Here is a 21,313-nt window from a genome sequence, read left to right as displayed (position 1 = left end):
CGCCCGTCTTCGTTCAAAAAGATCGTCCCTGGGTGGACTCGAACCACCAACCTTTCGGTTAACAGCCGAACGCGCTAACCGATTGCGCCACACAGACAGGTGTCAGAATAATCATCAAGTAAAAAGTTTTACTATCAAAAAATTAGATCATTTGGACATCGCAGGTGAGCGTTGACAGGAAGGGCGAACATCACATTTCATGTTTTGGTTTCTTTCAGCTTAGCAAAGAGTAGTAATTAAAGCAGAGTTCAGGTTGTGTGTTATTTAGTTATGTTTAGTCTTCAAAACATGTCGATATCGTTAACCAGTTCTTTTAGTAGTATATTCATTTTTTTTTAATAAATAATCGCAACAAGTTTGGATAAATGTATGTTAGTATCACTTTGTTTACGACCACTTTGAAAAAACAACGATATTAGAAATTTTTCAAGGAATCGAGTAGAAGTAAATCAGAAAAACATAACAATGCATGTTTTTATATTTACAAACCCTAATTCTATCATTCTCTTCTTAAAGTTGGGGTTTGTTAAGCTGTAGACGTTCCCATAAAACACATTGAAGCAATGTTCCCAAATGCTACAATAGGACCCAATATTGATGTAAATCAGTCAAATTACATTCAAAGTGGAACTACCTACTTCTTAAGAACACTGAATCTCAGTATGGTCTATCCTTAGTTTGGTTTTCAGAGAAAAACAAGAAATGGAAACGACACTAATCTTGGTTATTGCACTTTGGTTCACGGCAAACACACGTTGCCTACTGATATATTCCCAAAACTTCTCCTAATTTGTCCATCCTAACGATGCCTTAATTATCTTCCAACGGAGCCGTACTCCTTTCTTGAACCCTTTAAAACATGTAATACGCATGAAGTCAGGATGGCCGAGCGGTCTAAGGCGCTGCGTTCAGGTCGCAGTCTGGTTCTCCAGGCGTGGGTTCGAATCCCACTTCTGACAATGACTTTTATGCATTTTGAACGATTTTTCAAACGTTAACAAATCATGGCAAACCCCAATATCAAAACACGAACGAAATCACGCATGGACTTGTACCTGTTTCGTAAAATAATACAACGTCCAAATTCACGAAAAATGCTGTCTATCAACTCTCCGACATGTACACAACAGATAAGTTAAACCTTTTGGCACACCATCAGCTCATTTGCTAAATTTGCAAATATCCATGTCAATTTAAGAAAACAAGTACAACAACAGCAACGACAAAATCAAAGTTATAATGAAATTTTGACAAACGTTGAAAGGAGGATGTTTCTCTTGATCATTTGTGAATCCGTCTGTTGTTCACACGCCAGTTATTTGCAAATGACATTCGGCATGGTTTGATGATGTTATACACAACGGGAAATCATCTGCTGCAAATTAAAGGACTGCGAACGATAGCATTGTCTAGCCGCCTAACTAAAAGTCATTTTTTAAAAGATGTCTAATTAAAATGAATTTTTTATAATAATGTAAAGATTTGTGTATATTTTCATTAAATATAAATGATTTGGTAAAACAAGGAGAGATAACTTTGTATTTTGGGTTAAAATAGCTCATTTCATAAAAGAAAGTAACGGAAAACGGAAATGTTTTTTAAAACATCTCCCCCCCCCCCCCCCCCCGTGAAACAAAAATTCCTTTTTAGGGGTTTTAATTATTGTTATTTAGTATATTTTTACCAAAGAGTTTGTTGTTTCACGGGGGGGAACGTATGTCTACAGACCAAAATACATTCCAAAAAAAGAATTTTGCTTTGTAAATTTTCGAAAACTAATTAACAGATATGAATTAAAATGAAATTTTATTTTAATATATATCGTAAATATGTTATTATTCAATTTTTATGCACATATTGGCCGCTAAATAAAATTTTCCTCACTCATAGAGACCGATTTCAATGAAATTTTTTAGACCCCGCGTTAGCAAAACTTTTGTTTAAAAGTAAATAATTTGAATACACATTTTATTATGTTATAAATTGATTAGGATTTGATTATACTTTTTAGTAGAAAACTTAATTTCTGAATATCTGACAGAAATTCCGAAATATTTGGATGTAAAATGTAGGCGGGAAACGGGCGTTAGCGTTCGCAGTTCTTTGCGCCCGTCTTCGTTCAAAAAGATCGTCCCTGGGTGGACTCGAACCACCAACCTTTCGGTTAACAGCCGAACGCGCTAACCGATTGCGCCACAGAGACAGGTGTCAGAATAATCATCAAGTAAAAAGTTTTACTATCAAAAAATTAGATCATTTGGACATCGCAGGTGAGCGTTGACAGGAAGGGCGAACATCACATTTCATGTTTTGGTTTCTTTCAGCTTAGCAACGAGTAGTAATTAAAGCAGAGTTCAGGTTGTGTGTTGTTTAGTTATGATTAGTCTTCAAAACTTGTCGATATCGTTAACCAGTTCTATTAGTAGTATATTCATTTTTTTTTAATAAATAATCGCAAAAAGTTTGGATAAATGTATGTAAGTATCACTTTGTTTACGACCACTTTGAAATAACAACGATATTAGAAATTTTTCAAGGAATCGAATAGAAGTAAATCAGAAAATCATAACAATGCATGCTTTTACAAACCCTAATTCTATCATTCTCTTCTTAAGGTTGGGGTTTGTTAAGCTGTAGACGTTCCCATAAAACACATTGAAGCAATGTTCCCAAATGCTACAATAGGACCCAATATTGATGTAAATCAGTCAAATTACATTCAAAGTGGAACTACCTACTTCTTAAGAACACTGAATCTCAGTATGGTCTATCCTTAGTTTGGTTTTCAGAGAAAAACAAGAAATGGAAACGACACTAATCTTGGTTATTGCACTTTGGTTCACGGCAAACACACGTTGCCTACTGATATATTCCCAAAACTTCTCCTAATTTGTCCATCCTAACGATGCCTTAATTATCTTCCAACGGAGCCGTACTCCTTTCTTGAACCCTTTAAAACATGTAACAGCATGAAGTCAGGATGGCCGAGCGGTCTAAGGCGCTGCGTTAAGGTCGCAGTCTGGTTCTCCAGGCGTGGGTTCGAATCCCACTTTTGACATTGACTTTTATGCATTTTGAACGATTTTTCAAACGTTAACAAATCATGGCAAACCCCAATATCAAAACACGAACGAAATCAGGCATGGACTTGTACCTGTTTCGTAAAATAATACAACGTCCAAATTCACGAATAATACTGTCTATCAACTCTTCGACATGTACACAACAGATAAGTTAAACCTTTGGGCACACCATCAGCTCATTTGCTAAATTTGCAAATATCCATGTCAATTTAAGAAAACAAGTACAACAGCAACGACAAAATCAAAGTTATAATGAAATTTTGACAAACGTTGAAAGGAGGATGTTTCTCTTGATCTTTTGTGAATCCGTCTGTTGTTCATACGCCAGTTATTTGCAAATGATATTCGGCATGGTTTGATGATGTTATACACAACGGGAAATCATCTGCTGCAAATTAAATTTGCGCCCGTCTTCGTTCAAAAAGATCGTCCCTGGGTGGACTCGAACCACCAACCTTTCGGTTAACAGCCGAACGCGCTAACCGATTGCGCCACAGAGATAGGTGTCAGAATAATCATCAAGTAAAAAGTTTTACTATCAAAAAATTAGATCATTTGGACATCGCAGGTGAGCGTTGACAGGAAGGGCGAACATCACATTTCATGTTTTGGTTTCTTTCAGCTTAGCAAAGAGTAGTAATTAAAGCAGAGTTCAGGTTGTGTGTTGTTTAGTTATGTTTAGTCTTCAAAACATGTCGATATCGTTAACCAGTTCTATTAGTAGTATATTCATTTTTTTTAAATAAATAATCGCAAAAAGTTTGGATAAATGTATGTTAGTATCACTTTGTTTACGACCACTTTGAAATAACAACGATATTAGAAATTTTTCAAGGAATCGAGTAGAAGTAAATCAGAAAAACATAACAATGCATGTTTTTATATTTACAAACCCTAATTCTATCATTCTCTTCTTAAAGTTGGGGTTTGTTAAGCTGTAGACGTTCCCATAAAACACATTGAAGCAATGTTCCCAAATGCTACAATAGGACCCAATATTGATGTAAATCAGTCAAATTACATTCAAAGTGGAACTACCTACTTCTTAAGAACACTGAATCTCAGTATGGTCTATCCTTAGTTTGGTTTTCAGAGAAAAACAAGAAATGGAAACGACACTAATATGGGTTATTGCACTTTGGTTCACAGCAAACGCACGTTGCCTACTGATATATTCCCAAAACTTCTCCTAATTTGTCCATCCTAACGATGCCTTAATTATCTTCCAACGGAGCGGTACTCCGTTCTTGAACCCTTTAAAACATGTAATACGCATGAAGTCAGGATGGCCGAGCGGTCTAAGGCGCTGCGTTCAGGTCGCAGTCTGGTTCTCCAGGCGTGGGTTCGAATCCCACTTCTGACAATGACTTTTATGCATTTTGAACGATTTTTCAAACGTTAACAAATCATGGCAAACCCCAATATCAAAACACGAACGAAATCACGCATGGACTTGTACCTGTTTCGTAAAATTGTACCATAGCTTAGCGAGTTTTCTATTGTTAAAAGTGTGGGTTATATGTACATACCCAACACTTTTTTTTATAACTCCGCCCACTATCTCGAGAAAAAACAACATCAACAAGTTGTTTTTAGCGCGTCCATAATATTCCACAGTAAGAGCTTCCTCCAGATCTAAATTGCCAAAACTCAAAACGGATAAATGACTCGACTAACTTACATGTAGTTCGTCGAATAAATCTCATTTTTAGCTCGAGACAAAACATTATCGGCAATGGCTTTGTCAGAAAGACTCCATCTTAATATTCCTCTCCATGTGTTTGGACAAGCAGAGAAACGCGTGTTAAATGAAATAGGGGTATCCCGTTTAAAGGTTTTATATAAAGTCAATCACGTGATAGGAAAGCGTTTGAATAGAAAACTTGTTTTGTGGACAGAGTGAATAGCGGTGGCCAATCGAATTCGACATTAACCATTCACGGTTTCGCCGCATGCATTTCTCAAATAATTTTTTTTTGCTTATTGATTGATTTTGATCAAAATATATATGTACATGTTTTTTTCAGCCACTTTCAAAAACATACATCGATACAGAGTATCAAATACGATTTTTAAAAACTAATTACCTTCATCAATTTAGATTTAATTTTAATTGTTTAAACAAAAGCATTGCACAATTTACGGTTCGTACATATGAAATTGTGTTAATAAGTTTACTTCTTTGAAGCAAATATCGATACTATAAGTCGGAAAATGAATGATTATGAAATAAAAATATAACAATGAGAAGTCGATATATTCATTAGGGCTATAATTTTTTTTTTTAATAAAGAATAATTAATCTTTGTCGGGGATAGAAAGTCATTTTGGAAATTCACGCAGTACAATGTACATATATAAAGACCAACGCATTGGCACCGTATTGTTTAGAGGCAAATGCACTCCAAATATTACTATGATAATAAGATATTATGAATAATCGTAAACTATGGTACAAGTAACTTATCCCATATAATATTGTTGATTATGTGCAGATACCCGCTGGGCGTGGTCATAACGACACTCGGGAGCTATGCTCCCTCGTGTCATTATGACCACGCCCATCGGGTATCTGCACATAACCAACAATATTATATGGGGTAACTACTACTAATACAACGTCCAAATTCACGAATAATGCTGTCTATCAACTCTCCGACATGTACACAACAGATAAGTTAAACCTTTCGGCACACCATCAGCTCATTTGCTAAATTTGCAAATATCCATGTCAATTTAAGAAAACAAGTACAACAACAGCAACGACAAAATCAAAGTTATAATGAAATTTTGACAAACGTTGAAAGGAGGATGTTTCTCTTGATCATTTGTGAATCCGTCTGTTGTTCATACGCCAGTTATTTGCAAATGACATTTGGCATGGTTTGATGATGTTATACACAACGGGAAATCATCTGCTGCAAATTAAAGGACTGCGAACGATAGCATTGTCTAGCCGCCTAACTAAATTCATTTTTTAAAAGATGTCTAATTAAAATTAATTTTTTATAATAATGTAAAGATTTGTGTATATTTTCATTAAATATAAATGATTTGGTAAAACAAAGAGAGATAACTTTGTATTTTGGGTTAAAATAGCTCATTTCATAATAGAAAGTAACAGAAAACGGAAATGTTTTTTAAAACATCTTCCCCCCCCCGTGAAACAAAAATTCCTTTTTAGGGGTTTTAATTATTGTTATTTAGTATATTTTTACCAAAGAGTTTGTTGTTTCACGGGGGGGAACGTATGTCTACAGACCAAAATACATTCCAAAAAAAGAATTTTGCTTTGTAAATTTTCGAAAACTAATTAACAGATATGAATTAAAATGAAATTTTATTTTAATATATATCGTAAATATGTTATTATTCAATTTTTATGCACATATTGGCCGCTAAATAAAATTTTCCTCACTCATAGAGACCGATTTCAATGAAATTTTTTAGACCCCGCGTTAGCAAAACTTTTGTTTAAAAGTAAATAATTTGAATACACATTTTATTATGTTATAAATTGATTAGGATTTGATTATACTTTTTAGTAGAAAACTTAATTTCTGAATATCTGACAGAAATTCCGAAATATTTGGATGTAAAATGTAGGCGGGAAACGGGCGTTAGCGTTCGCAGTTCTTTGCGCCCGTCTTCGTTCAAAAAGATCGTCCCTGGGTGGACTCGAACCACCAACCTTTCGGTTAACAGCCGAACGCGCTAACCGATTGCGCCACACAGACAGGTGTCAGAATAATCATCAAGTAAAAAGTTTTACTATCAAAAAATTAGATCATTTGGACATCGCAGGTGAGCGTTGACAGGAAGGGCGAACATCACATTTCATGTTTTGGTTTCTTTCAGCTTAGCAAAGAGTAGTAATTAAAGCAGAGTTCAGGTTGTGTGTTGTTTAGTTATGATTAGTCTTCAAAACATGTCGATATCGTTAACCAGTTCTTTTAGTAGTATATTCATTTTTTTTTAATAAATAATCGCAAAAAGTTTGGATAAATGTATGTAAGTATCCCTTTGTTTACGACCTTTTTGAAATAACAACGATATTAGAAATTTTTCAAGGAATCGAGTAGAAGTAAATCAGAAAATCATAACAATGCATGCTTTTACAAACCCTAATTCTATCATTCTCTTCTTAAAGTTGGGGTTTGTTAAGCTGTAGACGTTCCCATAAAACACATTGAAGCAATGTTCCCAAATGCTACAATAGGACCCAATATTGATGTAAATCAGTCAAATTACATTCAAAGTGGAACTACCTACTTCTTAAGAACACTGAATCTCAGTATGGTCTATCCTTAGTTTGGTTTTCAGAGAAAAACAAGAAATGGAAACGACACTAATCTTGGTTATTGCACTTTGGTTCACGGCAAACACACGTTGCCTACTGATATATTCCCAAAACTTCTCCTAATTTGTCCATCCTAACGATGCCTTAATTATCTTCCAACGGAGCGGTACTCCGTTCTTGAACCCTTTAAAACATGTAATATGCATGAAGTCAGGATGGCCGAGCGGTCTAAGGCGCTGCGTTCAGGTCGCAGTCTGGTTCTCCAGGCGTGGGTTCGAATCCCACTTCTGACAATGACTTTTATGCATTTTGAACGATTTTTCAAACGTTAAAGGGAAAGGTCAGGTAAAAAAATTTTTTAGTGAAATAGGTATACTAAAGTTTGTATTTAACACCCACCATATATATTTAATTCAGGTTGAAAGATATAACAACGTTTTATCGAGCACGTGGTTTGCTATTTATAGTTTGTTTACTAGGGGTGGTTTACGCGTAGTAATACTGGTTAGACCAGTTATTAGGGCATGACTGGTATGCTTTGTGATTTTAAGTTATTCGAGCTCAAGACTTAGCGCTGTTTACACGCTTTGCAATGTCGGACTCTGAAAGCGTTTTGTTGGGCGGGGACACCGACAAAAATTCTTCAACTCCAGCCGCCGATATATCGGACACTTTCAACCTATTTAAGTGTTACTTGGATTCTTCGCTAAACTCGTTCAAGAAGGAGCTTTTTGACAACCAAGAAGGTAGAGAAATTGATTTAGAGAAAAAACTTAAAAAAGATATAGCGTCTTCATTAAAGAGTCCGGGCAATAAAATACAGTTTGAATTCAATGAAGAAATCATCGCAGATTTGCAAAAGTTAAAGAAAAAAGTAAAATCTAAGAGTGAGTGCGAAGCATTCGATAGCATCATAACAAAGTTGTCTAAAAGAAATAAACTTATCCGTATAGCAGACAATTCTCCAGCAGGGTGGGCCACAGTTCATCAATATGAGCACAACGACATCGCCTCTGATTCGGACGATGACAAAAAACTACGACAGGCAGAAAACAGAGCTTTGCGTGCTATTAAAGAGAAGAAGAGGTTCCAGCCCTACAAACCACTTAAGGCAATTCAGCTTGCTTTATTTTCGTACAAAGAAAACCTTAGTGGGAAGTCTGTGAAAATATTGACTGACAGTAAAAATTGTGTTTCAATTGTCCAAAGTGGCAGCACGAAAAATGATTTACATGTAATTGCTCTTTCTATTTTTCATTTGTGTTTGCAGAGAAAAATTTCGTTAGATATTGCATGGATTCCCAGAGAAATGAATGAAACGGCAGATTATTTAAGTAAATTAGTGGATTACGATGATTGGTCTGTATCTGATGAATTTTTTGAATTTATGAATAATATGTGGGGCCCTTATACAGTGGACAGATTTGCAAATTATCTTAATAAGAAATTACCTAGATTTAACTCTTTGTTCTGGAATCCTGGTACTGATGCAGTTGATTGTTTTTCTCAAGATTGGAGTTCAGATAATAATTGGCTAGTGCCACCTATTCATTTAGTAATGAGAAGTTTAAGGCATCTTATGTATTGCAGATCATGAGGTACTTTGATCGTTCCTTATTGGCCATCGGCGCCGTTTTGGTCTATGATTTTTGGACCGGATATGACATATAGAAGTTATGTAACAGATGTTATTCAGTTTAATGATGTAAGAGGTATTTTGTGCAGAGGCACGTCTAAGAACTGTATATTTGGGACTGAAAAATTTCATGGTTCTTTATTGGCTGTTAAACTTTGTTCTGTATGAGCAGATTTGAACATGGTCCTAGTACTGTTGTACTGAGTGATGTGGTTAGATGCTTGAATCGTGCATTTGTATGTATCTGTTGTATATATTTTATGCTATTGCAGAATGACGACTGATGAGATGATATTGTGTAAGACACGGTCCTAAGAGCATTAGGCATTAGTGACATGGTCTTGGAATTTGTTTTTGACATGGTCCCTGTTATGGACAGAGCGACATGGTCAAAATTTGAAATAAAATAATGTGAGGGACTAACAAATGTTTCCGTGTTTACATTTTTCAGATGTTTTCCAAACAGGAAGATGGGCCTCAATTCAGACATCGGGGGAAAATTTGGCGGACCTGAAGTTCTTCTGTGAAAAATCCAAATCTGAAAGTACTTTTCGTAAATATCGGTATGCCTTTAATTCATGGATAAAGTGGTGTTATTCGCAAAGTCCTAAAGTGCAACACTTCCCTGCTTCTGATTTCAACGTTTCCATATATTTGATTAATTTATCAAAACAATTTAACTCTGTTGCAAAAGTTAATGAAGCCTTTTATGCCATTTCTTGGGCTCATGAAATTTCAGGAACACAAAATCCTTGTCATTCATCATTAGTCGTTTCAGTTTTGGAGGGAGCTCGCCGCTTAAGTGCTAAACCTGTTACCAAGAAAGAACCAATAACTTCAAAAATTTTACAGCAAATAGTGAATCGTTACGGGACCGGAAGTAGCAGTTTACCAGACATTCGAATTTCATGTATGTGTCTATTAAGTTATGCAGCTTTTTTACGTTTTTCAGAACTGGTCAACTTAAAACGCTCTGACATTACATTTTATGAGGACCATCTTTCTTTGTATATCTCTAAGAGTAAAACAGATAAATATAAGACTGGGAGTAATGTAATAGTTTCTAAAACAAATAATGTTACTTGTCCGTATGGTATGTTACAATTGTATTTGAAAATTGCTGACATTGCTTCGGATTCTGATTGTTTTATTTTCAGGGCGTTATCATTTTGTAAAAAATCTGGTAAATATAAATTAAGAAATTCTGGACCATTGTCTTATAGTAGAGCAAGGGAATTATTACTTAATGCTTTGGAAAGTGTTGGTGTGGATAAGTCCAAATTTGGTCTTCACAGTTTAAGGTCAGGGGGCGCTACTGCGGCTGCTAATGCTGGTGTGAGTGACAGACTGTTTAAGAAGCACGGCAGGTGGCGATCTGACAACGCAAAAGACGGTTATGTTCATGAAAATGTAAAATCATTGATGTCTGTGTCTCAGTCATTGAATATTTGAATGTGTTCAATAATAAATATAACTTACAGTTTTTCTTTTCCCCTTTCTTTGTTACGTTCGAAATGCGCTAGTCTTGGAGCACTTACCCATAATCAGTGTTGTTATGATTGAATAAGGTTGTAAATATTTTATGTTCGTTTGAGATAGTTCGAATTAGAACATAAATATATTTAATTCAGGTTGAAAGATATAACAACGTTTTATCGAGCACGTGGTTTGCTATTTATAGTTTGTTTACTAGGGGTGGTTTACGCGTAGTAATACTGGTTAGACCAGTTATTAGGGCATGACTGGTATGCTTTGTGATTTTAAGTTATTCGAGCTCAAGACTTAGCGCTGTTTACACGCTTTGCACCCACCCGCCCACCCACTTATACATAATCATTCATGTATTGGGTTTGATTGCACAAAATATTAATAAAATGCATAATGCTATAATATTTCTGTTGCAGATAATGAGTTTGTCCCAAGAATTCGACATATATTAACGCGGTATCTATGTATTTTATTGAATAAATGCGCTAGTCTTGGAGCACTTACCCATAATCAGTGTTGTTATGATTGAATAAGGTTGTAAATATTTTATGTTCGTTTGAGATAGTTCGAATTAGAACATAAATACCTTATCTAATTATCTCATATAAAGCCATAAAACTTGGTTTAATTATCTGGTGAGTGTTAAATCTCCCGCACGGGCATGGAGGCTGCCATGATAGCATCTCTGTGACGTCAGCATACCACTTCGATAACTTGACCCACACATTGTATAACAAAATTCTGGAAGAATGGCGCAAGAAAATGTATTTGGGATAGAGCCATATGCATTTGAACCTGAATATACAGAAGAAGAACTTGAAAATCTTGCTGCTGAAAATAATCCATCAAGTCCAATTATACCCACATTAGAGGAATGGTGTTCCTGTGGAAAATGCGAGGTCATGCCCACTGTGGAGGAATGCATGTGTTGCAAACAGTGTGATTATACAGTCGGGAATATGGGAGATCTAGGTTGCATAACTGACCATGGCCAGTTCGATCTGCTAATTCTAAATCCAGATGTTCTGTCCATTGCTTTTATTCAGTTCATGATGTTTAAAAAACAACAAGGTCGTGCACCAGAACACTTATCCAACAAGTAAGATTGATTGATTTATCTATAATTATAAATAATTTACAAAACAGTTTGTCAAACATTTAGATTTATTAAAATTCTTTCAGTAAGAATAATCTGAACAAATATAAAAATATCAATCAGAAGAAAAATATATATGCATGCATTAAAAATATACACTCTGTAAAGGAGCACATACTCTCTGGTCCAAATAAAAAGTACATAAAATTAAAACTCATTATGACAGACATGTTTTACAATTTGATTAGCACCAATGTACAATTTAATATTTCAGACAATCCAGACTGGTAGCATACCGTCAATTTGTTTGTTGGATGTTCAGAGGTGAAAAGTTAGGAAAAGGAAAAAGAGTGACAATTCCAAGTTGTGTTAGAGAACATTTTCCAGGGCAAAATGGACAGTATATTGGTTTTAAGACAGCTTTTGAAAGCATGCAAGACCTTTGTAATTCTTAAAATAATTTAAAAGATGGAACAAACATGTATCATAATTATACTTTGAAGGCAAAAGAAAAATATAATCACCAATGTATTCCAATAATAAATACAACATGCACATACAGTGCATGAATTACATTGCATCAATTACGTGTTCAGATCTATAATTCAGTGCCTGACCCCTATGATGCATGGTCATAAACTACCTTAAACCTTGACACAAGTTTGGATACAAGGTCAGCTCTATTTTGAGGTTGTACTGGGGCAATATTCCCCTTTGACCTTGCTGATACTTGCATAACAGGAATTTCCATTGTTTGCTTCTGCATAATACATAACTTCATCAAAACAGGTACCCATTTATATAATTTGGGATTATACACAGGTTTTGCAACCCAGTTTGACACTACTTTAGAATATGCTGTTTTGTAGACACCAATTCCATGTTCATCTACCTTCTGACCTCTGTTTTGAGACATATTATGATCAATGACTGCAATTGCTGTTCTACAGTTCATTTGGTCGTAGTCAAAGTCCTGCCTTTTTGGAACATATTTTGTAAGAAGGCTATGGTAGACTTCAAGATTGCCAGTGTGGCAGAATTCACTGAGATGAGCAATATCTTTTAGCAACCTTTTGTCATGTACAACCTCTTTCAATGCATTGTGAACTTTAGAACCCTTTTTAAGCCACTTTTTTTTCCTTGAGTCTTCAGGACTAATATTTTCATGAGAACAACTTGTAACAGTATCACCCTCAAAACTGTGTTCATTAACAACATGATGCACAATGGAGACCCAGCTCTCCTTTAACCATTGTTTGTCACCCTGACAATTAGCTGAACACCACCATAAATGATTGCATATCGCTCTTATCCAAGAAGACAGTTCTTCACATCCTTTTGTTTTAGATTTTTGCAACAGTTTTTTTCTTATTGATTTTGCAAGATGCCAAACATCAAACTGATGATCAATTTTGGGAAATTCTTTTGTTACAAGACTTCTAATCTGAACATGCCTATCAATTGCTAATAATTCTATTTTAAAGCCCTTTTCAATCAAATATGTCATGCATCTTCTAAATCCCTCAACTTCCATTTTGCTTGAACTTCCTGTTTCAGTAACTTTGATATTAACAAAAGCCACAATTTCTTGTGTTTCCATATCTAATAAGGAGTATGTACAATATTTTGCATTGAAGCCAGGAGAGTCACATCTACCATCACCAGCCAACCTTAGAAAACGGTTGGAATCTTTAATTTTCTTGAAAATGTGGTCTTGCATAACAGTCCAAGAATGATCAACCACTGGCATTACAATTTCTCGTTGTACAGTTTGAAATGTTGTTTTGCTTACAAATTGAAGATTCATAAATTTTGCAAACTGAGAGATATGTGCATATGTTTGACCTGCAAAAAGGGTTGCTGCACATACAAGCAAGTTGGCTACGGGCATTTTCCCTAACAGTGGCTGAGATAACCATTTTTTGACTAAATGACCGCCAGTGCAAAATACTGACACTTTCAACATTGAACCACAGTATTCTTTGATGGTATCTGAAGGGTCTACATGACATTTACAAATATTGCATATCAAACAATTCAGAATATCATCCAAACAATTTTCAAACACAATAAAATTTTTGGTTTGTATGAATGATGATGATTCATCACAATTATCATCATTGTGATCATCAACATTTTCTGCATCAAAACTTTCATCCTCATCAATAACAAAAGTAGGATCTCTGCTGTCATGACTGTCATCAAAGTTCGATCCTGTGACAGAGTCATCCATAAATAAACTTACCGGTACTTTTTCTTCTTCATCAAGATAAGGGGAGATCTTTTTGATCGGAGTAGAAGTTAAAATTTTACCATTAAAACTTCCTGTACTGTTGTCTGTAACTTCTGTCATTGTTCCAATTGTTCTAGTGTTTGTACAGTAACTATGATCAGAAGCAAATTGTGAGGGCTTGAGATATTCACTTTGTAGACATATGTTACAAGGATGTCCACACATTCTGTACGGAAGAATATTTTCACACTCCAACGGCTCACTGGTAATTGATGAAGTTGGAATAGTCTGAAGGCAAGGGTTTTCTTCCTCCTAAAATGTTAAATACGCCAATTTGCATCGTTGAAGGAGGCTTTGTAATACATATATAAACCCATAAAAAGATGTAATGAACTTTATTTACTTCAATTGAATGCTAAATTACTAAAGACAGTATGTTTACCTGGTTATTGAATTCAAACAGGTTAGATCCAGGCATGTTTTCTTGATCATCGTTTGACGTAGCAGATGATGTGTGAGGCTTGCTAATTCCTCTTTTAAGAGCAAGTAAATTTTCTTTTAACTGAAATAATGTAAATTCAATTGATTAATCAAAGAATCAGGTTTTACAACAAAAAATTACTTGGTATTGGATTTTGATTTTCTTACCTTAGTCCTTTCTCTTTTCTGTTGTAATTTAAGGTAGTTACTTCTTGCAGTTTTCTTAGATTCCTGACCTTTTTTCCCTTTACTTGTATTAATTAGAGTGGGCACAGCATCAGGTCTTAATTTTTTACATCGTGGAAAAAAATTAAGAGATTCTGCCACATGATTTCTCTCAAAACAATCTGGGGTGAAATGATCTTCACTGACAAGCTTTTTAGTATTGAAAACATAAGTTTCAAAACACAACTTTCCATTCTTTAAATTAGTAATCCATTGTTTGCATCTTCGTTTTGATGCAGCATCTTTGGCAGGGTTTGGTATCACAAAAAAACTTTTTTTGCATTCCCCTTGCTTATTTGTGCAATTAAAGGCTTGACAAGCAGGCATATTTACACACACATAACTGTTAAACTTTCCGAGGCACTGACCACATGTGTGAACTGATAAGAACTCTGAATGGGGTATGCTGACATCACAGGGCATTTGGAAGTTATCGGGATGCTGCGATAAAACCCGAAGATAAGCCACACAATATTTAACTCTAAACAGTGAAGAGCATCAAAATGGCAGCTCGCATGATTTTGTCAAACATTGATATTTAATCAGTGATTATTGCTTAATTGGGATCATGTTAAGTGAAATATGATTGTTGACATCATTTTTATGGTAAATATAATTATTTCAATTCTTCTTTATTTTTGCCTGACCTTTCCCTTTAACAAATCATGGCAAACCCCAATATCAAAACACGAACGAAATCACGCATGGACTTGTACCTGTTTCGTAAAATAATACAACGTCCAAATTCACGAATAATGCTGTCTATCAACTCTCCGACATGTACACAACAGATAAGTTAAACCTTTTGGCACACCATCAGCTCATTTGCTAAATTTGCAAATATCCATGTCAATTTAAGAAAACAAGTACAACAACAGCAACGACAAAATCAAAGTTATAATGAAATTTTGACAAACGTTGAAAGGAGGATGTTTCTCTTGATCATTTGTGAATCCGTCTGTTGTTCATACGCCAGTTATTTGCAAATGATATTCGGCATGGTTTGATGATGTTATACACAACGGGAAATCATCTGCTGCAAATTAAATTTGCGCCCGTCTTCGTTCAAAAAGATCGTCCCTGGGTGGACTCGAACCACCAACCTTTCGGTTAACAGCCGAACGCGCTAACCGATTGCGCCACAGAGACAGGTGTCAGAATAATCATCAAGTAAAAAGTTTTACTATCGAAAAATTAGATCATTTGGACATCGCAGGTGAGCGTTGACAGGAAGGGCGAACATCACATTTCATGTTTTGGTTTCTTTCAGCTTAGCAAAGAGTAGTAATTAAAGCAGATTTCTGGTTGTGTGTTGTTTAGTTATGTTTAGTCTTCAAAACATGTCGATATCGTTAACCAGTTCTATTAGTAGTATATTCATTTTTTTGAAATGAATAATCGCAACAAGTTTGGATAAATGTATGTAAGTATCACTTTGTTTACGACCACTTTGAAATAACAACGATATTAGAAATTTTTCAAGGAATCGAGTAGAAGTAAATCAGAAAATCATAACAATCCATGTTTTTATTTTTACAAACCCTAATTCTATCATTCTCTTCTTAAAGTTGGGGTTTGTTAAGCTGTAGACGTTCCCATAAAACACATTGAAGCAATGTTCCCAAATGCTACAATAGGACCCAATATTGATGTAAATCAGTCAAATTACATTCAAAGTGGAACTACCTACTTCTTAAGAACACTGAATCTCAGTATGGTCTATCCTTAGTTTGGTTTTCAGAGAAAAACAAGAAATGGAAACGACACTAATCTTGGTTATTGCACTTTGGTTCACGGCAAACACACGTTGCCTACTGATATATTCCCAAAACTTCTCCTAATTTGTCCATCCTAACGATGCCTTAATTATCTTCCAACGGAGCCGTACTCCTTTCTTGAACCCTTTAAAACATGTAACAGCATGAAGTCAGGATGGCCGAGCGGTCTAAGGCGCTGCGTTCAGGTCGCAGTCTGGTTCTCCAGGCGTGGGTTCGAATCCCACTTCTGACAATGACTTTTATGCATTTTGAACGATTTTTCAAACGTTAACAAATCATGGCAAACCCCAATATCAAAACACGAACGAAATCACGCATGGACTTGTACCTGTTTCGTAAAATAATACAACGTCCAAATTCACGAATAATGCTGTCTATCAACTCTTCGACATGTACACAACAGATAAGTTAAACCTTTTGGCACACCATCAGCTCATTTGCTAAATTTGCAAATATCCATGTCAATTTAAGAAAACAAGTACAACAGCAACGACAAAATCAAAGTTATAATGAAATTTTGACAAACGGTGAGAGGCGGATGTTTCTCTTGACCATTTGTGAATCCGTCTGTTGTTCATACGCCAGTTATTTGCAAATGATATTCGGCATGGTTTGATGATGTTATACACAACGGGAAATCATCTGCTGCAAATTAAATTTGCGCCCGTCTTCGTTCAAAAAGATCGTCCCTGGGTGGACTCGAACCACCAACCTTTCGGTTAACAGCCGAACGCGCTAACCGATTGCGCCACAGAGACAGGTGTCAGAATAATCATCAAGTAAAAAGTTTTACTATCAAAAAATTAGATCATTTGGACATCGCAGGTGAGCGTTGACAGGAAGGGCGAACATCACATTTCATGTTTTGGTTTCTTTCAGCTTAGCAAAGAGTAGTAATTAAAGCAGAGTTCAGGTTGTGTGTTGTTTAGTTATGTTTAGTCTTCAAAACTTGTCGATATCGTTAACCAGTTCTTTTAGTAGTATATTCATTTTTTTTAAATAAATAATCGCAAAAAGTTTGGATAAATGTATGTTAGTATCACTTTGTTTACGACCACTTTGAAAAAACAACGATATTAGAAATTTTTCAAGGAATCGAGTAGAAGTAAATCAGAAAAACATAACAATGCATGTTTTTATATTTACAAACCCTAATTCTATCATTCTCTTCTTAAAGTTGGGGTTTGTTAAGCTGTAGACGTTCCCATAAAACACATTGAAGCAATGTTCCCAAATGCTACAATAGGACCCAATATTGATGTAAATCAGTCAAATTACATTCAAAGTGGAACTACCTACTTCTTAAGAACACTGAATCCCAGTATGGTCTATCCTTAGTTTGGTTTTCAGAGAAAAACAAGAAATGGAAACGACACTAATCTTGGTTATTGCACTTTGGTTCACGACAAACACACGTTGCCTACTGATATATTCCCAAAACTTCTCCTAATTTGTCCATCCTAACGATGCCTTAATTATCTTCCAACGGAGCCGTACTCCTTTCTTGAATCCTTTAAAACATGTAACAGCATGAAGTCAGGATGGCCGAGCGGTCTAAGGCGCTGCGTTCAGGTCGCAGTCTGGTTCTCCAGGCGTGGGTTCGAATCCCACTTCTGACAATGACTTTTATGCATTTTGAACGATTTTTCAAACGTTAACAAATCATGGCAAACCCCAATATCAAAACACGAACGAAATCACGCATGGACTTGTACCTGTTTCGTAAAATAATACAACGTCCAAATTCACGAATAATGCTGTCTATCAACTCTCCGACATGTACACAACAGATAAGTTAAACCTTTTGGCACACCATCAGCTCATTTGCTAAATTTGCAAATATCCATGTCAATTTAAGAAAACAAGTACAACAACAGCAACGACAAAATCAAAGTTATAATGAAATTTTGACAAACGGTGAGAGGAGGATGTTTCTCTTGACCATTTGTGAATCCGTCTGTTGTTCATACGCCAGTTATTTGCAAATGACATTCGGCATGGTTTGATGATGTTATACACAACGGGAAATCATCTGCTGCAAATTAAATTTGCGCCCGTCTTCGTTCAAAAAGATCGTCCCTGGGTGGACTCGAACCACCAACCTTTCGGTTAACAGCCGAACGCGCTAACCGATTGCGCCACAGAGACAGGTGTCAGAATAATCATCAAGTAAAAAGTTTTACTATCAAAAAATTAGATCATTTGGACATCGGAGGTGAGCGTTGACAGGAAGGGCGAACATCACATTTCATGTTTTGGTTTCTTTCAGCTTAGCAAAGAGTAGTAATTAAAGCAGAGTTCAGGTTGTGTGTTGTTTAGTTATGTTTAGTCTTCAAAACTTGTCGATATCGTTAACCAGTTCTTTTAGTAGTATATTCATTTTTTTTAAATAAATAATCGCAAAAAGTTTGGATAAATGTATGTTAGTATCACTTTGTTTACGACCACTTTGAAATAACAACGATATTAGAAATTTTTCAAGGAATCGAATAGAAGTAAATCAGAAAATCATAACAATGCATGTTTTTATTTTTACAAACACTAATTCTATCATTCTCTTCTTAAAGTTGGGGTTTGTTAAGCTGTAGACGTTCCCATAAAACACATTGAAGCAATGTTCCCAAATGCTACAATAGGACCCAATATTGATGTAAATCAGTCAAATTACATTCAAAGTGGAACTACCTACTTCTTAAGAACACTGAATCTCAGTATGGTCTATCCTTAGTTTGGTTTTCAAAGAAAAACAAGAAATGGAAACGACACTAATCTTGGTTATTGCACTTTGGTTCACGGCAAACACACGTTGCCTACTGATATATTCCCAAAACTTCTCCTAATTTGTCCATCCTAACGATGCCTTAATTATCTTCCAACAGAGCCGTACTCCGTTCTTGAACCCTTTAAAACATGTAATACGCATGAAGTCAGGATGGCCGAGCGGTCTAAGGCGCTGCGTTCAGGTCGCAGTCTGGTTCTCCAGGCGTGGGTTCGAATCCCACTTCTGACAATGACTTTTATGCATTTTGAACGATTTTTCAAACGTTAACAAATCATGGCAAACCCCAATATCAAAACACGAACGAAATCACGCATGGACTTGTACCTGTTTCGTAAAATAATACAACGTCCAAATTCACGAAAAATGCTGTCTATCAACTCTCCGACATGTACACAACAGATAAGTTAAACCTTTTGGCACACCATCAGCTCATTTGCTAAATTTGCAAATATCCATGTCAATTTAAGAAAACAAGTACAACAACAGCAACGACAAAATCAAAGTTATAATGAAATTTTGACAAACGTTGAAAGGAGGATGTTTCTCTTGATCTTTTGTGAATCCGTCTGTTGTTCATACGCCAGTTATTTGCAAATGATATTCGGCATGGTTTGATGATGTTATACACAACGGGAAATCATCTGCTGCAAATTAAATTTGCGCCCGTCTTCGTTCAAAAAGATCGTCCCTGGGTGGACTCGAACCACCAAACTTTCGGTTAACAGCCGAACGCGCTAACCGATTGCGCCACGGAGATACGTTTCAGAATAATCATCAAGTAAAAAGTTTTACTATCGAAAAATTAGATCATTTGGACATCGCAGGTGAGCGTTGACAGGAAGGGCGAACATCACATTTCATGTTTTGGTTTCTTTCAGCTTAGCAAAGAGTAGTAATTAAAGCAGAGTTCAGGTTGTGTGTTGTTTAGTTATGTTTAGTCTTCAAAACATGTCGATATCGTTAACCAGTTCTATTAGTAGTATATTCATTTTTTTGAAATGAATAATCGCAACAAGTTTGGATAAATGTATGTAAGTATCACTTTGTTTACGACCACTTTGAAATAACAACGATATTAGAAATTTTTCAAGGAATCGAGTAGAAGTAAATCAGAAAATCATAACAATCCATGTTTTTATTTTTACAAACCCTAATTCTATCATTCTCTTCTTAAAGTTGGGGTTTGTTAAGCTGTAGACGTTCCCATAAAACACATTGAAGCAATGTTCCCAAATGCTACAATAGGACCCAATATTGATGTAAATCAGTCAAATTACATTCAAAGTGGAACTACCTACTTCTTAAGAACACTGAATCCCAGTATGGTCTATCCTTAGTTTGGTTTTCAGAGAAAAACAAGAAATGGAAACGACACTAATCTTGGTTATTGCACTTTGGTTCACGACAAACACACGTTGCCTACTGATATATTCCCAAAACTTCTCCTAATTTGTCCATCCTAACGATGCCTTAATTATCTTCCAACGGAGCCGTACTCCTTTCTTGAATCCTTTAAAACATGTAACAGCATGAAGTCAGGATGGCCGAGCGGTCTAAGGCGCTGCGTTCAGGTCGCAGTCTGGTTCTCCAGGCGTGGGTTCGAATCCCACTTCTGACAATGACTTTTATGCATTTTGAACGATTTTTCAAACGTTAACAAATCATGGCAAACCCCAATATCAAAACACGAACGAAATCACGCATGGACTTGTACCTGTTTCGTAAAATAATACAACGTCCAAATTCACGAATAATGCTGTCTATCAACTCTCCGACATGTACACAACAGATAAGTTAAACCTTTTGGCACACCATCAGCTCATTTGCTAAATTTGCAAATATCCATGTCAATTTAAGAAAACAAGTACAACAACAGCAACGACAAAATCAAAGTTATAATGAAATTTTGACAAACGGTGAGAGGAGGATGTTTCTCTTGACCATTTGTGAATCCGTCTGTTGTTCATACGCCAGTTATTTGCAAATGACATTCGGCATGGTTTGATGATGTTATACACAACGGGAAATCATCTGCTGCAAATTAAATTTGCGCCCGTCTTCGTTCAAAAAGATCGTCCCTGGGTGGACTCGAACCACCAACCTTTCGGTTAACAGCCGAACGCGCTAACCGATTGCGCCACAGAGACAGGTGTCAGAATAACCATCAAGTAAAAAGTTTTTCTATCGAAAAATTAGATCATTTGGACATCGC

The 21,313-nt window shown here is 35.8% G+C and overlaps 1 protein-coding gene and 13 non-coding genes across 14 annotated transcripts; 9 read left to right on the top strand and 5 right to left on the bottom strand.

Moving 5' to 3' along the window:
* The first annotated feature begins 875 nt into the window (after positions 1–875).
* On the top strand, positions 876–959 carry Trnal-cag (transfer RNA leucine (anticodon CAG)). Its single transcript has one exon. It is a non-coding gene; the product is annotated as a tRNA-Leu (tRNA).
* Positions 960–2,129: 1,170 nt separating this feature from the next.
* Positions 2,130–2,203, bottom strand: Trnan-guu (transfer RNA asparagine (anticodon GUU)). Its single transcript has one exon. It is a non-coding gene; the product is annotated as a tRNA-Asn (tRNA).
* A 771-nt stretch (positions 2,204–2,974) lies between these two features.
* On the top strand, positions 2,975–3,058 carry Trnal-aag (transfer RNA leucine (anticodon AAG)). The gene has a single exon. It is a non-coding gene; the product is annotated as a tRNA-Leu (tRNA).
* Positions 3,059–4,362: 1,304 nt separating this feature from the next.
* Positions 4,363–4,446, top strand: Trnal-cag (transfer RNA leucine (anticodon CAG)). Its single transcript has one exon. It is a non-coding gene; the product is annotated as a tRNA-Leu (tRNA).
* A 3,146-nt stretch (positions 4,447–7,592) lies between these two features.
* Trnal-cag (transfer RNA leucine (anticodon CAG)) lies at positions 7,593–7,676 on the top strand. The gene has a single exon. It is a non-coding gene; the product is annotated as a tRNA-Leu (tRNA).
* Positions 7,677–8,493: 817 nt separating this feature from the next.
* LOC117693079 (integrase/recombinase xerD homolog) lies at positions 8,494–10,502 on the top strand. Its single transcript, XM_066079352.1, has 2 exons — positions 8,494–9,582; positions 9,759–10,502. Exon 2 carries the CDS (start codon positions 9,932–9,934, stop codon positions 10,469–10,471), a length of 540 nt encoding a protein of 179 aa, XP_065935424.1. The 5' UTR covers positions 8,494–9,582; positions 9,759–9,931; the 3' UTR covers positions 10,472–10,502.
* A 5,114-nt stretch (positions 10,503–15,616) lies between these two features.
* Trnan-guu (transfer RNA asparagine (anticodon GUU)) lies at positions 15,617–15,690 on the bottom strand. The gene has a single exon. It is a non-coding gene; the product is annotated as a tRNA-Asn (tRNA).
* Positions 15,691–16,467: 777 nt separating this feature from the next.
* On the top strand, positions 16,468–16,551 carry Trnal-cag (transfer RNA leucine (anticodon CAG)). Its single transcript has one exon. It is a non-coding gene; the product is annotated as a tRNA-Leu (tRNA).
* Positions 16,552–17,003: 452 nt separating this feature from the next.
* On the bottom strand, positions 17,004–17,077 carry Trnan-guu (transfer RNA asparagine (anticodon GUU)). The gene has a single exon. It is a non-coding gene; the product is annotated as a tRNA-Asn (tRNA).
* Positions 17,078–17,854: 777 nt separating this feature from the next.
* On the top strand, positions 17,855–17,938 carry Trnal-cag (transfer RNA leucine (anticodon CAG)). The gene has a single exon. It is a non-coding gene; the product is annotated as a tRNA-Leu (tRNA).
* A 455-nt stretch (positions 17,939–18,393) lies between these two features.
* Trnan-guu (transfer RNA asparagine (anticodon GUU)) lies at positions 18,394–18,467 on the bottom strand. Its single transcript has one exon. It is a non-coding gene; the product is annotated as a tRNA-Asn (tRNA).
* A 778-nt stretch (positions 18,468–19,245) lies between these two features.
* Trnal-cag (transfer RNA leucine (anticodon CAG)) lies at positions 19,246–19,329 on the top strand. Its single transcript has one exon. It is a non-coding gene; the product is annotated as a tRNA-Leu (tRNA).
* Positions 19,330–20,635: 1,306 nt separating this feature from the next.
* On the top strand, positions 20,636–20,719 carry Trnal-cag (transfer RNA leucine (anticodon CAG)). Its single transcript has one exon. It is a non-coding gene; the product is annotated as a tRNA-Leu (tRNA).
* A 455-nt stretch (positions 20,720–21,174) lies between these two features.
* Positions 21,175–21,248, bottom strand: Trnan-guu (transfer RNA asparagine (anticodon GUU)). Its single transcript has one exon. It is a non-coding gene; the product is annotated as a tRNA-Asn (tRNA).
* Positions 21,249–21,313: the final 65 nt, after the last annotated feature.

This window comes from Magallana gigas, chromosome 3 (genome assembly GCF_963853765.1).
Source record: "Magallana gigas chromosome 3, xbMagGiga1.1, whole genome shotgun sequence".
Taxonomy (NCBI): Eukaryota; Metazoa; Mollusca; class Bivalvia; order Ostreida; family Ostreidae; genus Magallana; species Magallana gigas.
Note: the sequence above shows the minus strand (reverse complement) of the source record. Positions and strands in the feature narration are given on the sequence as shown.

Bases quoted from the DNA above. Each gene is read 5' to 3' on its own strand.
- LOC117693079 (XM_066079352.1), top strand. From the start codon at position 9,932: ATGTGTCTATTAAGTTATGCAGCTTTTTTACGTTTTTCAGAACTGGTC.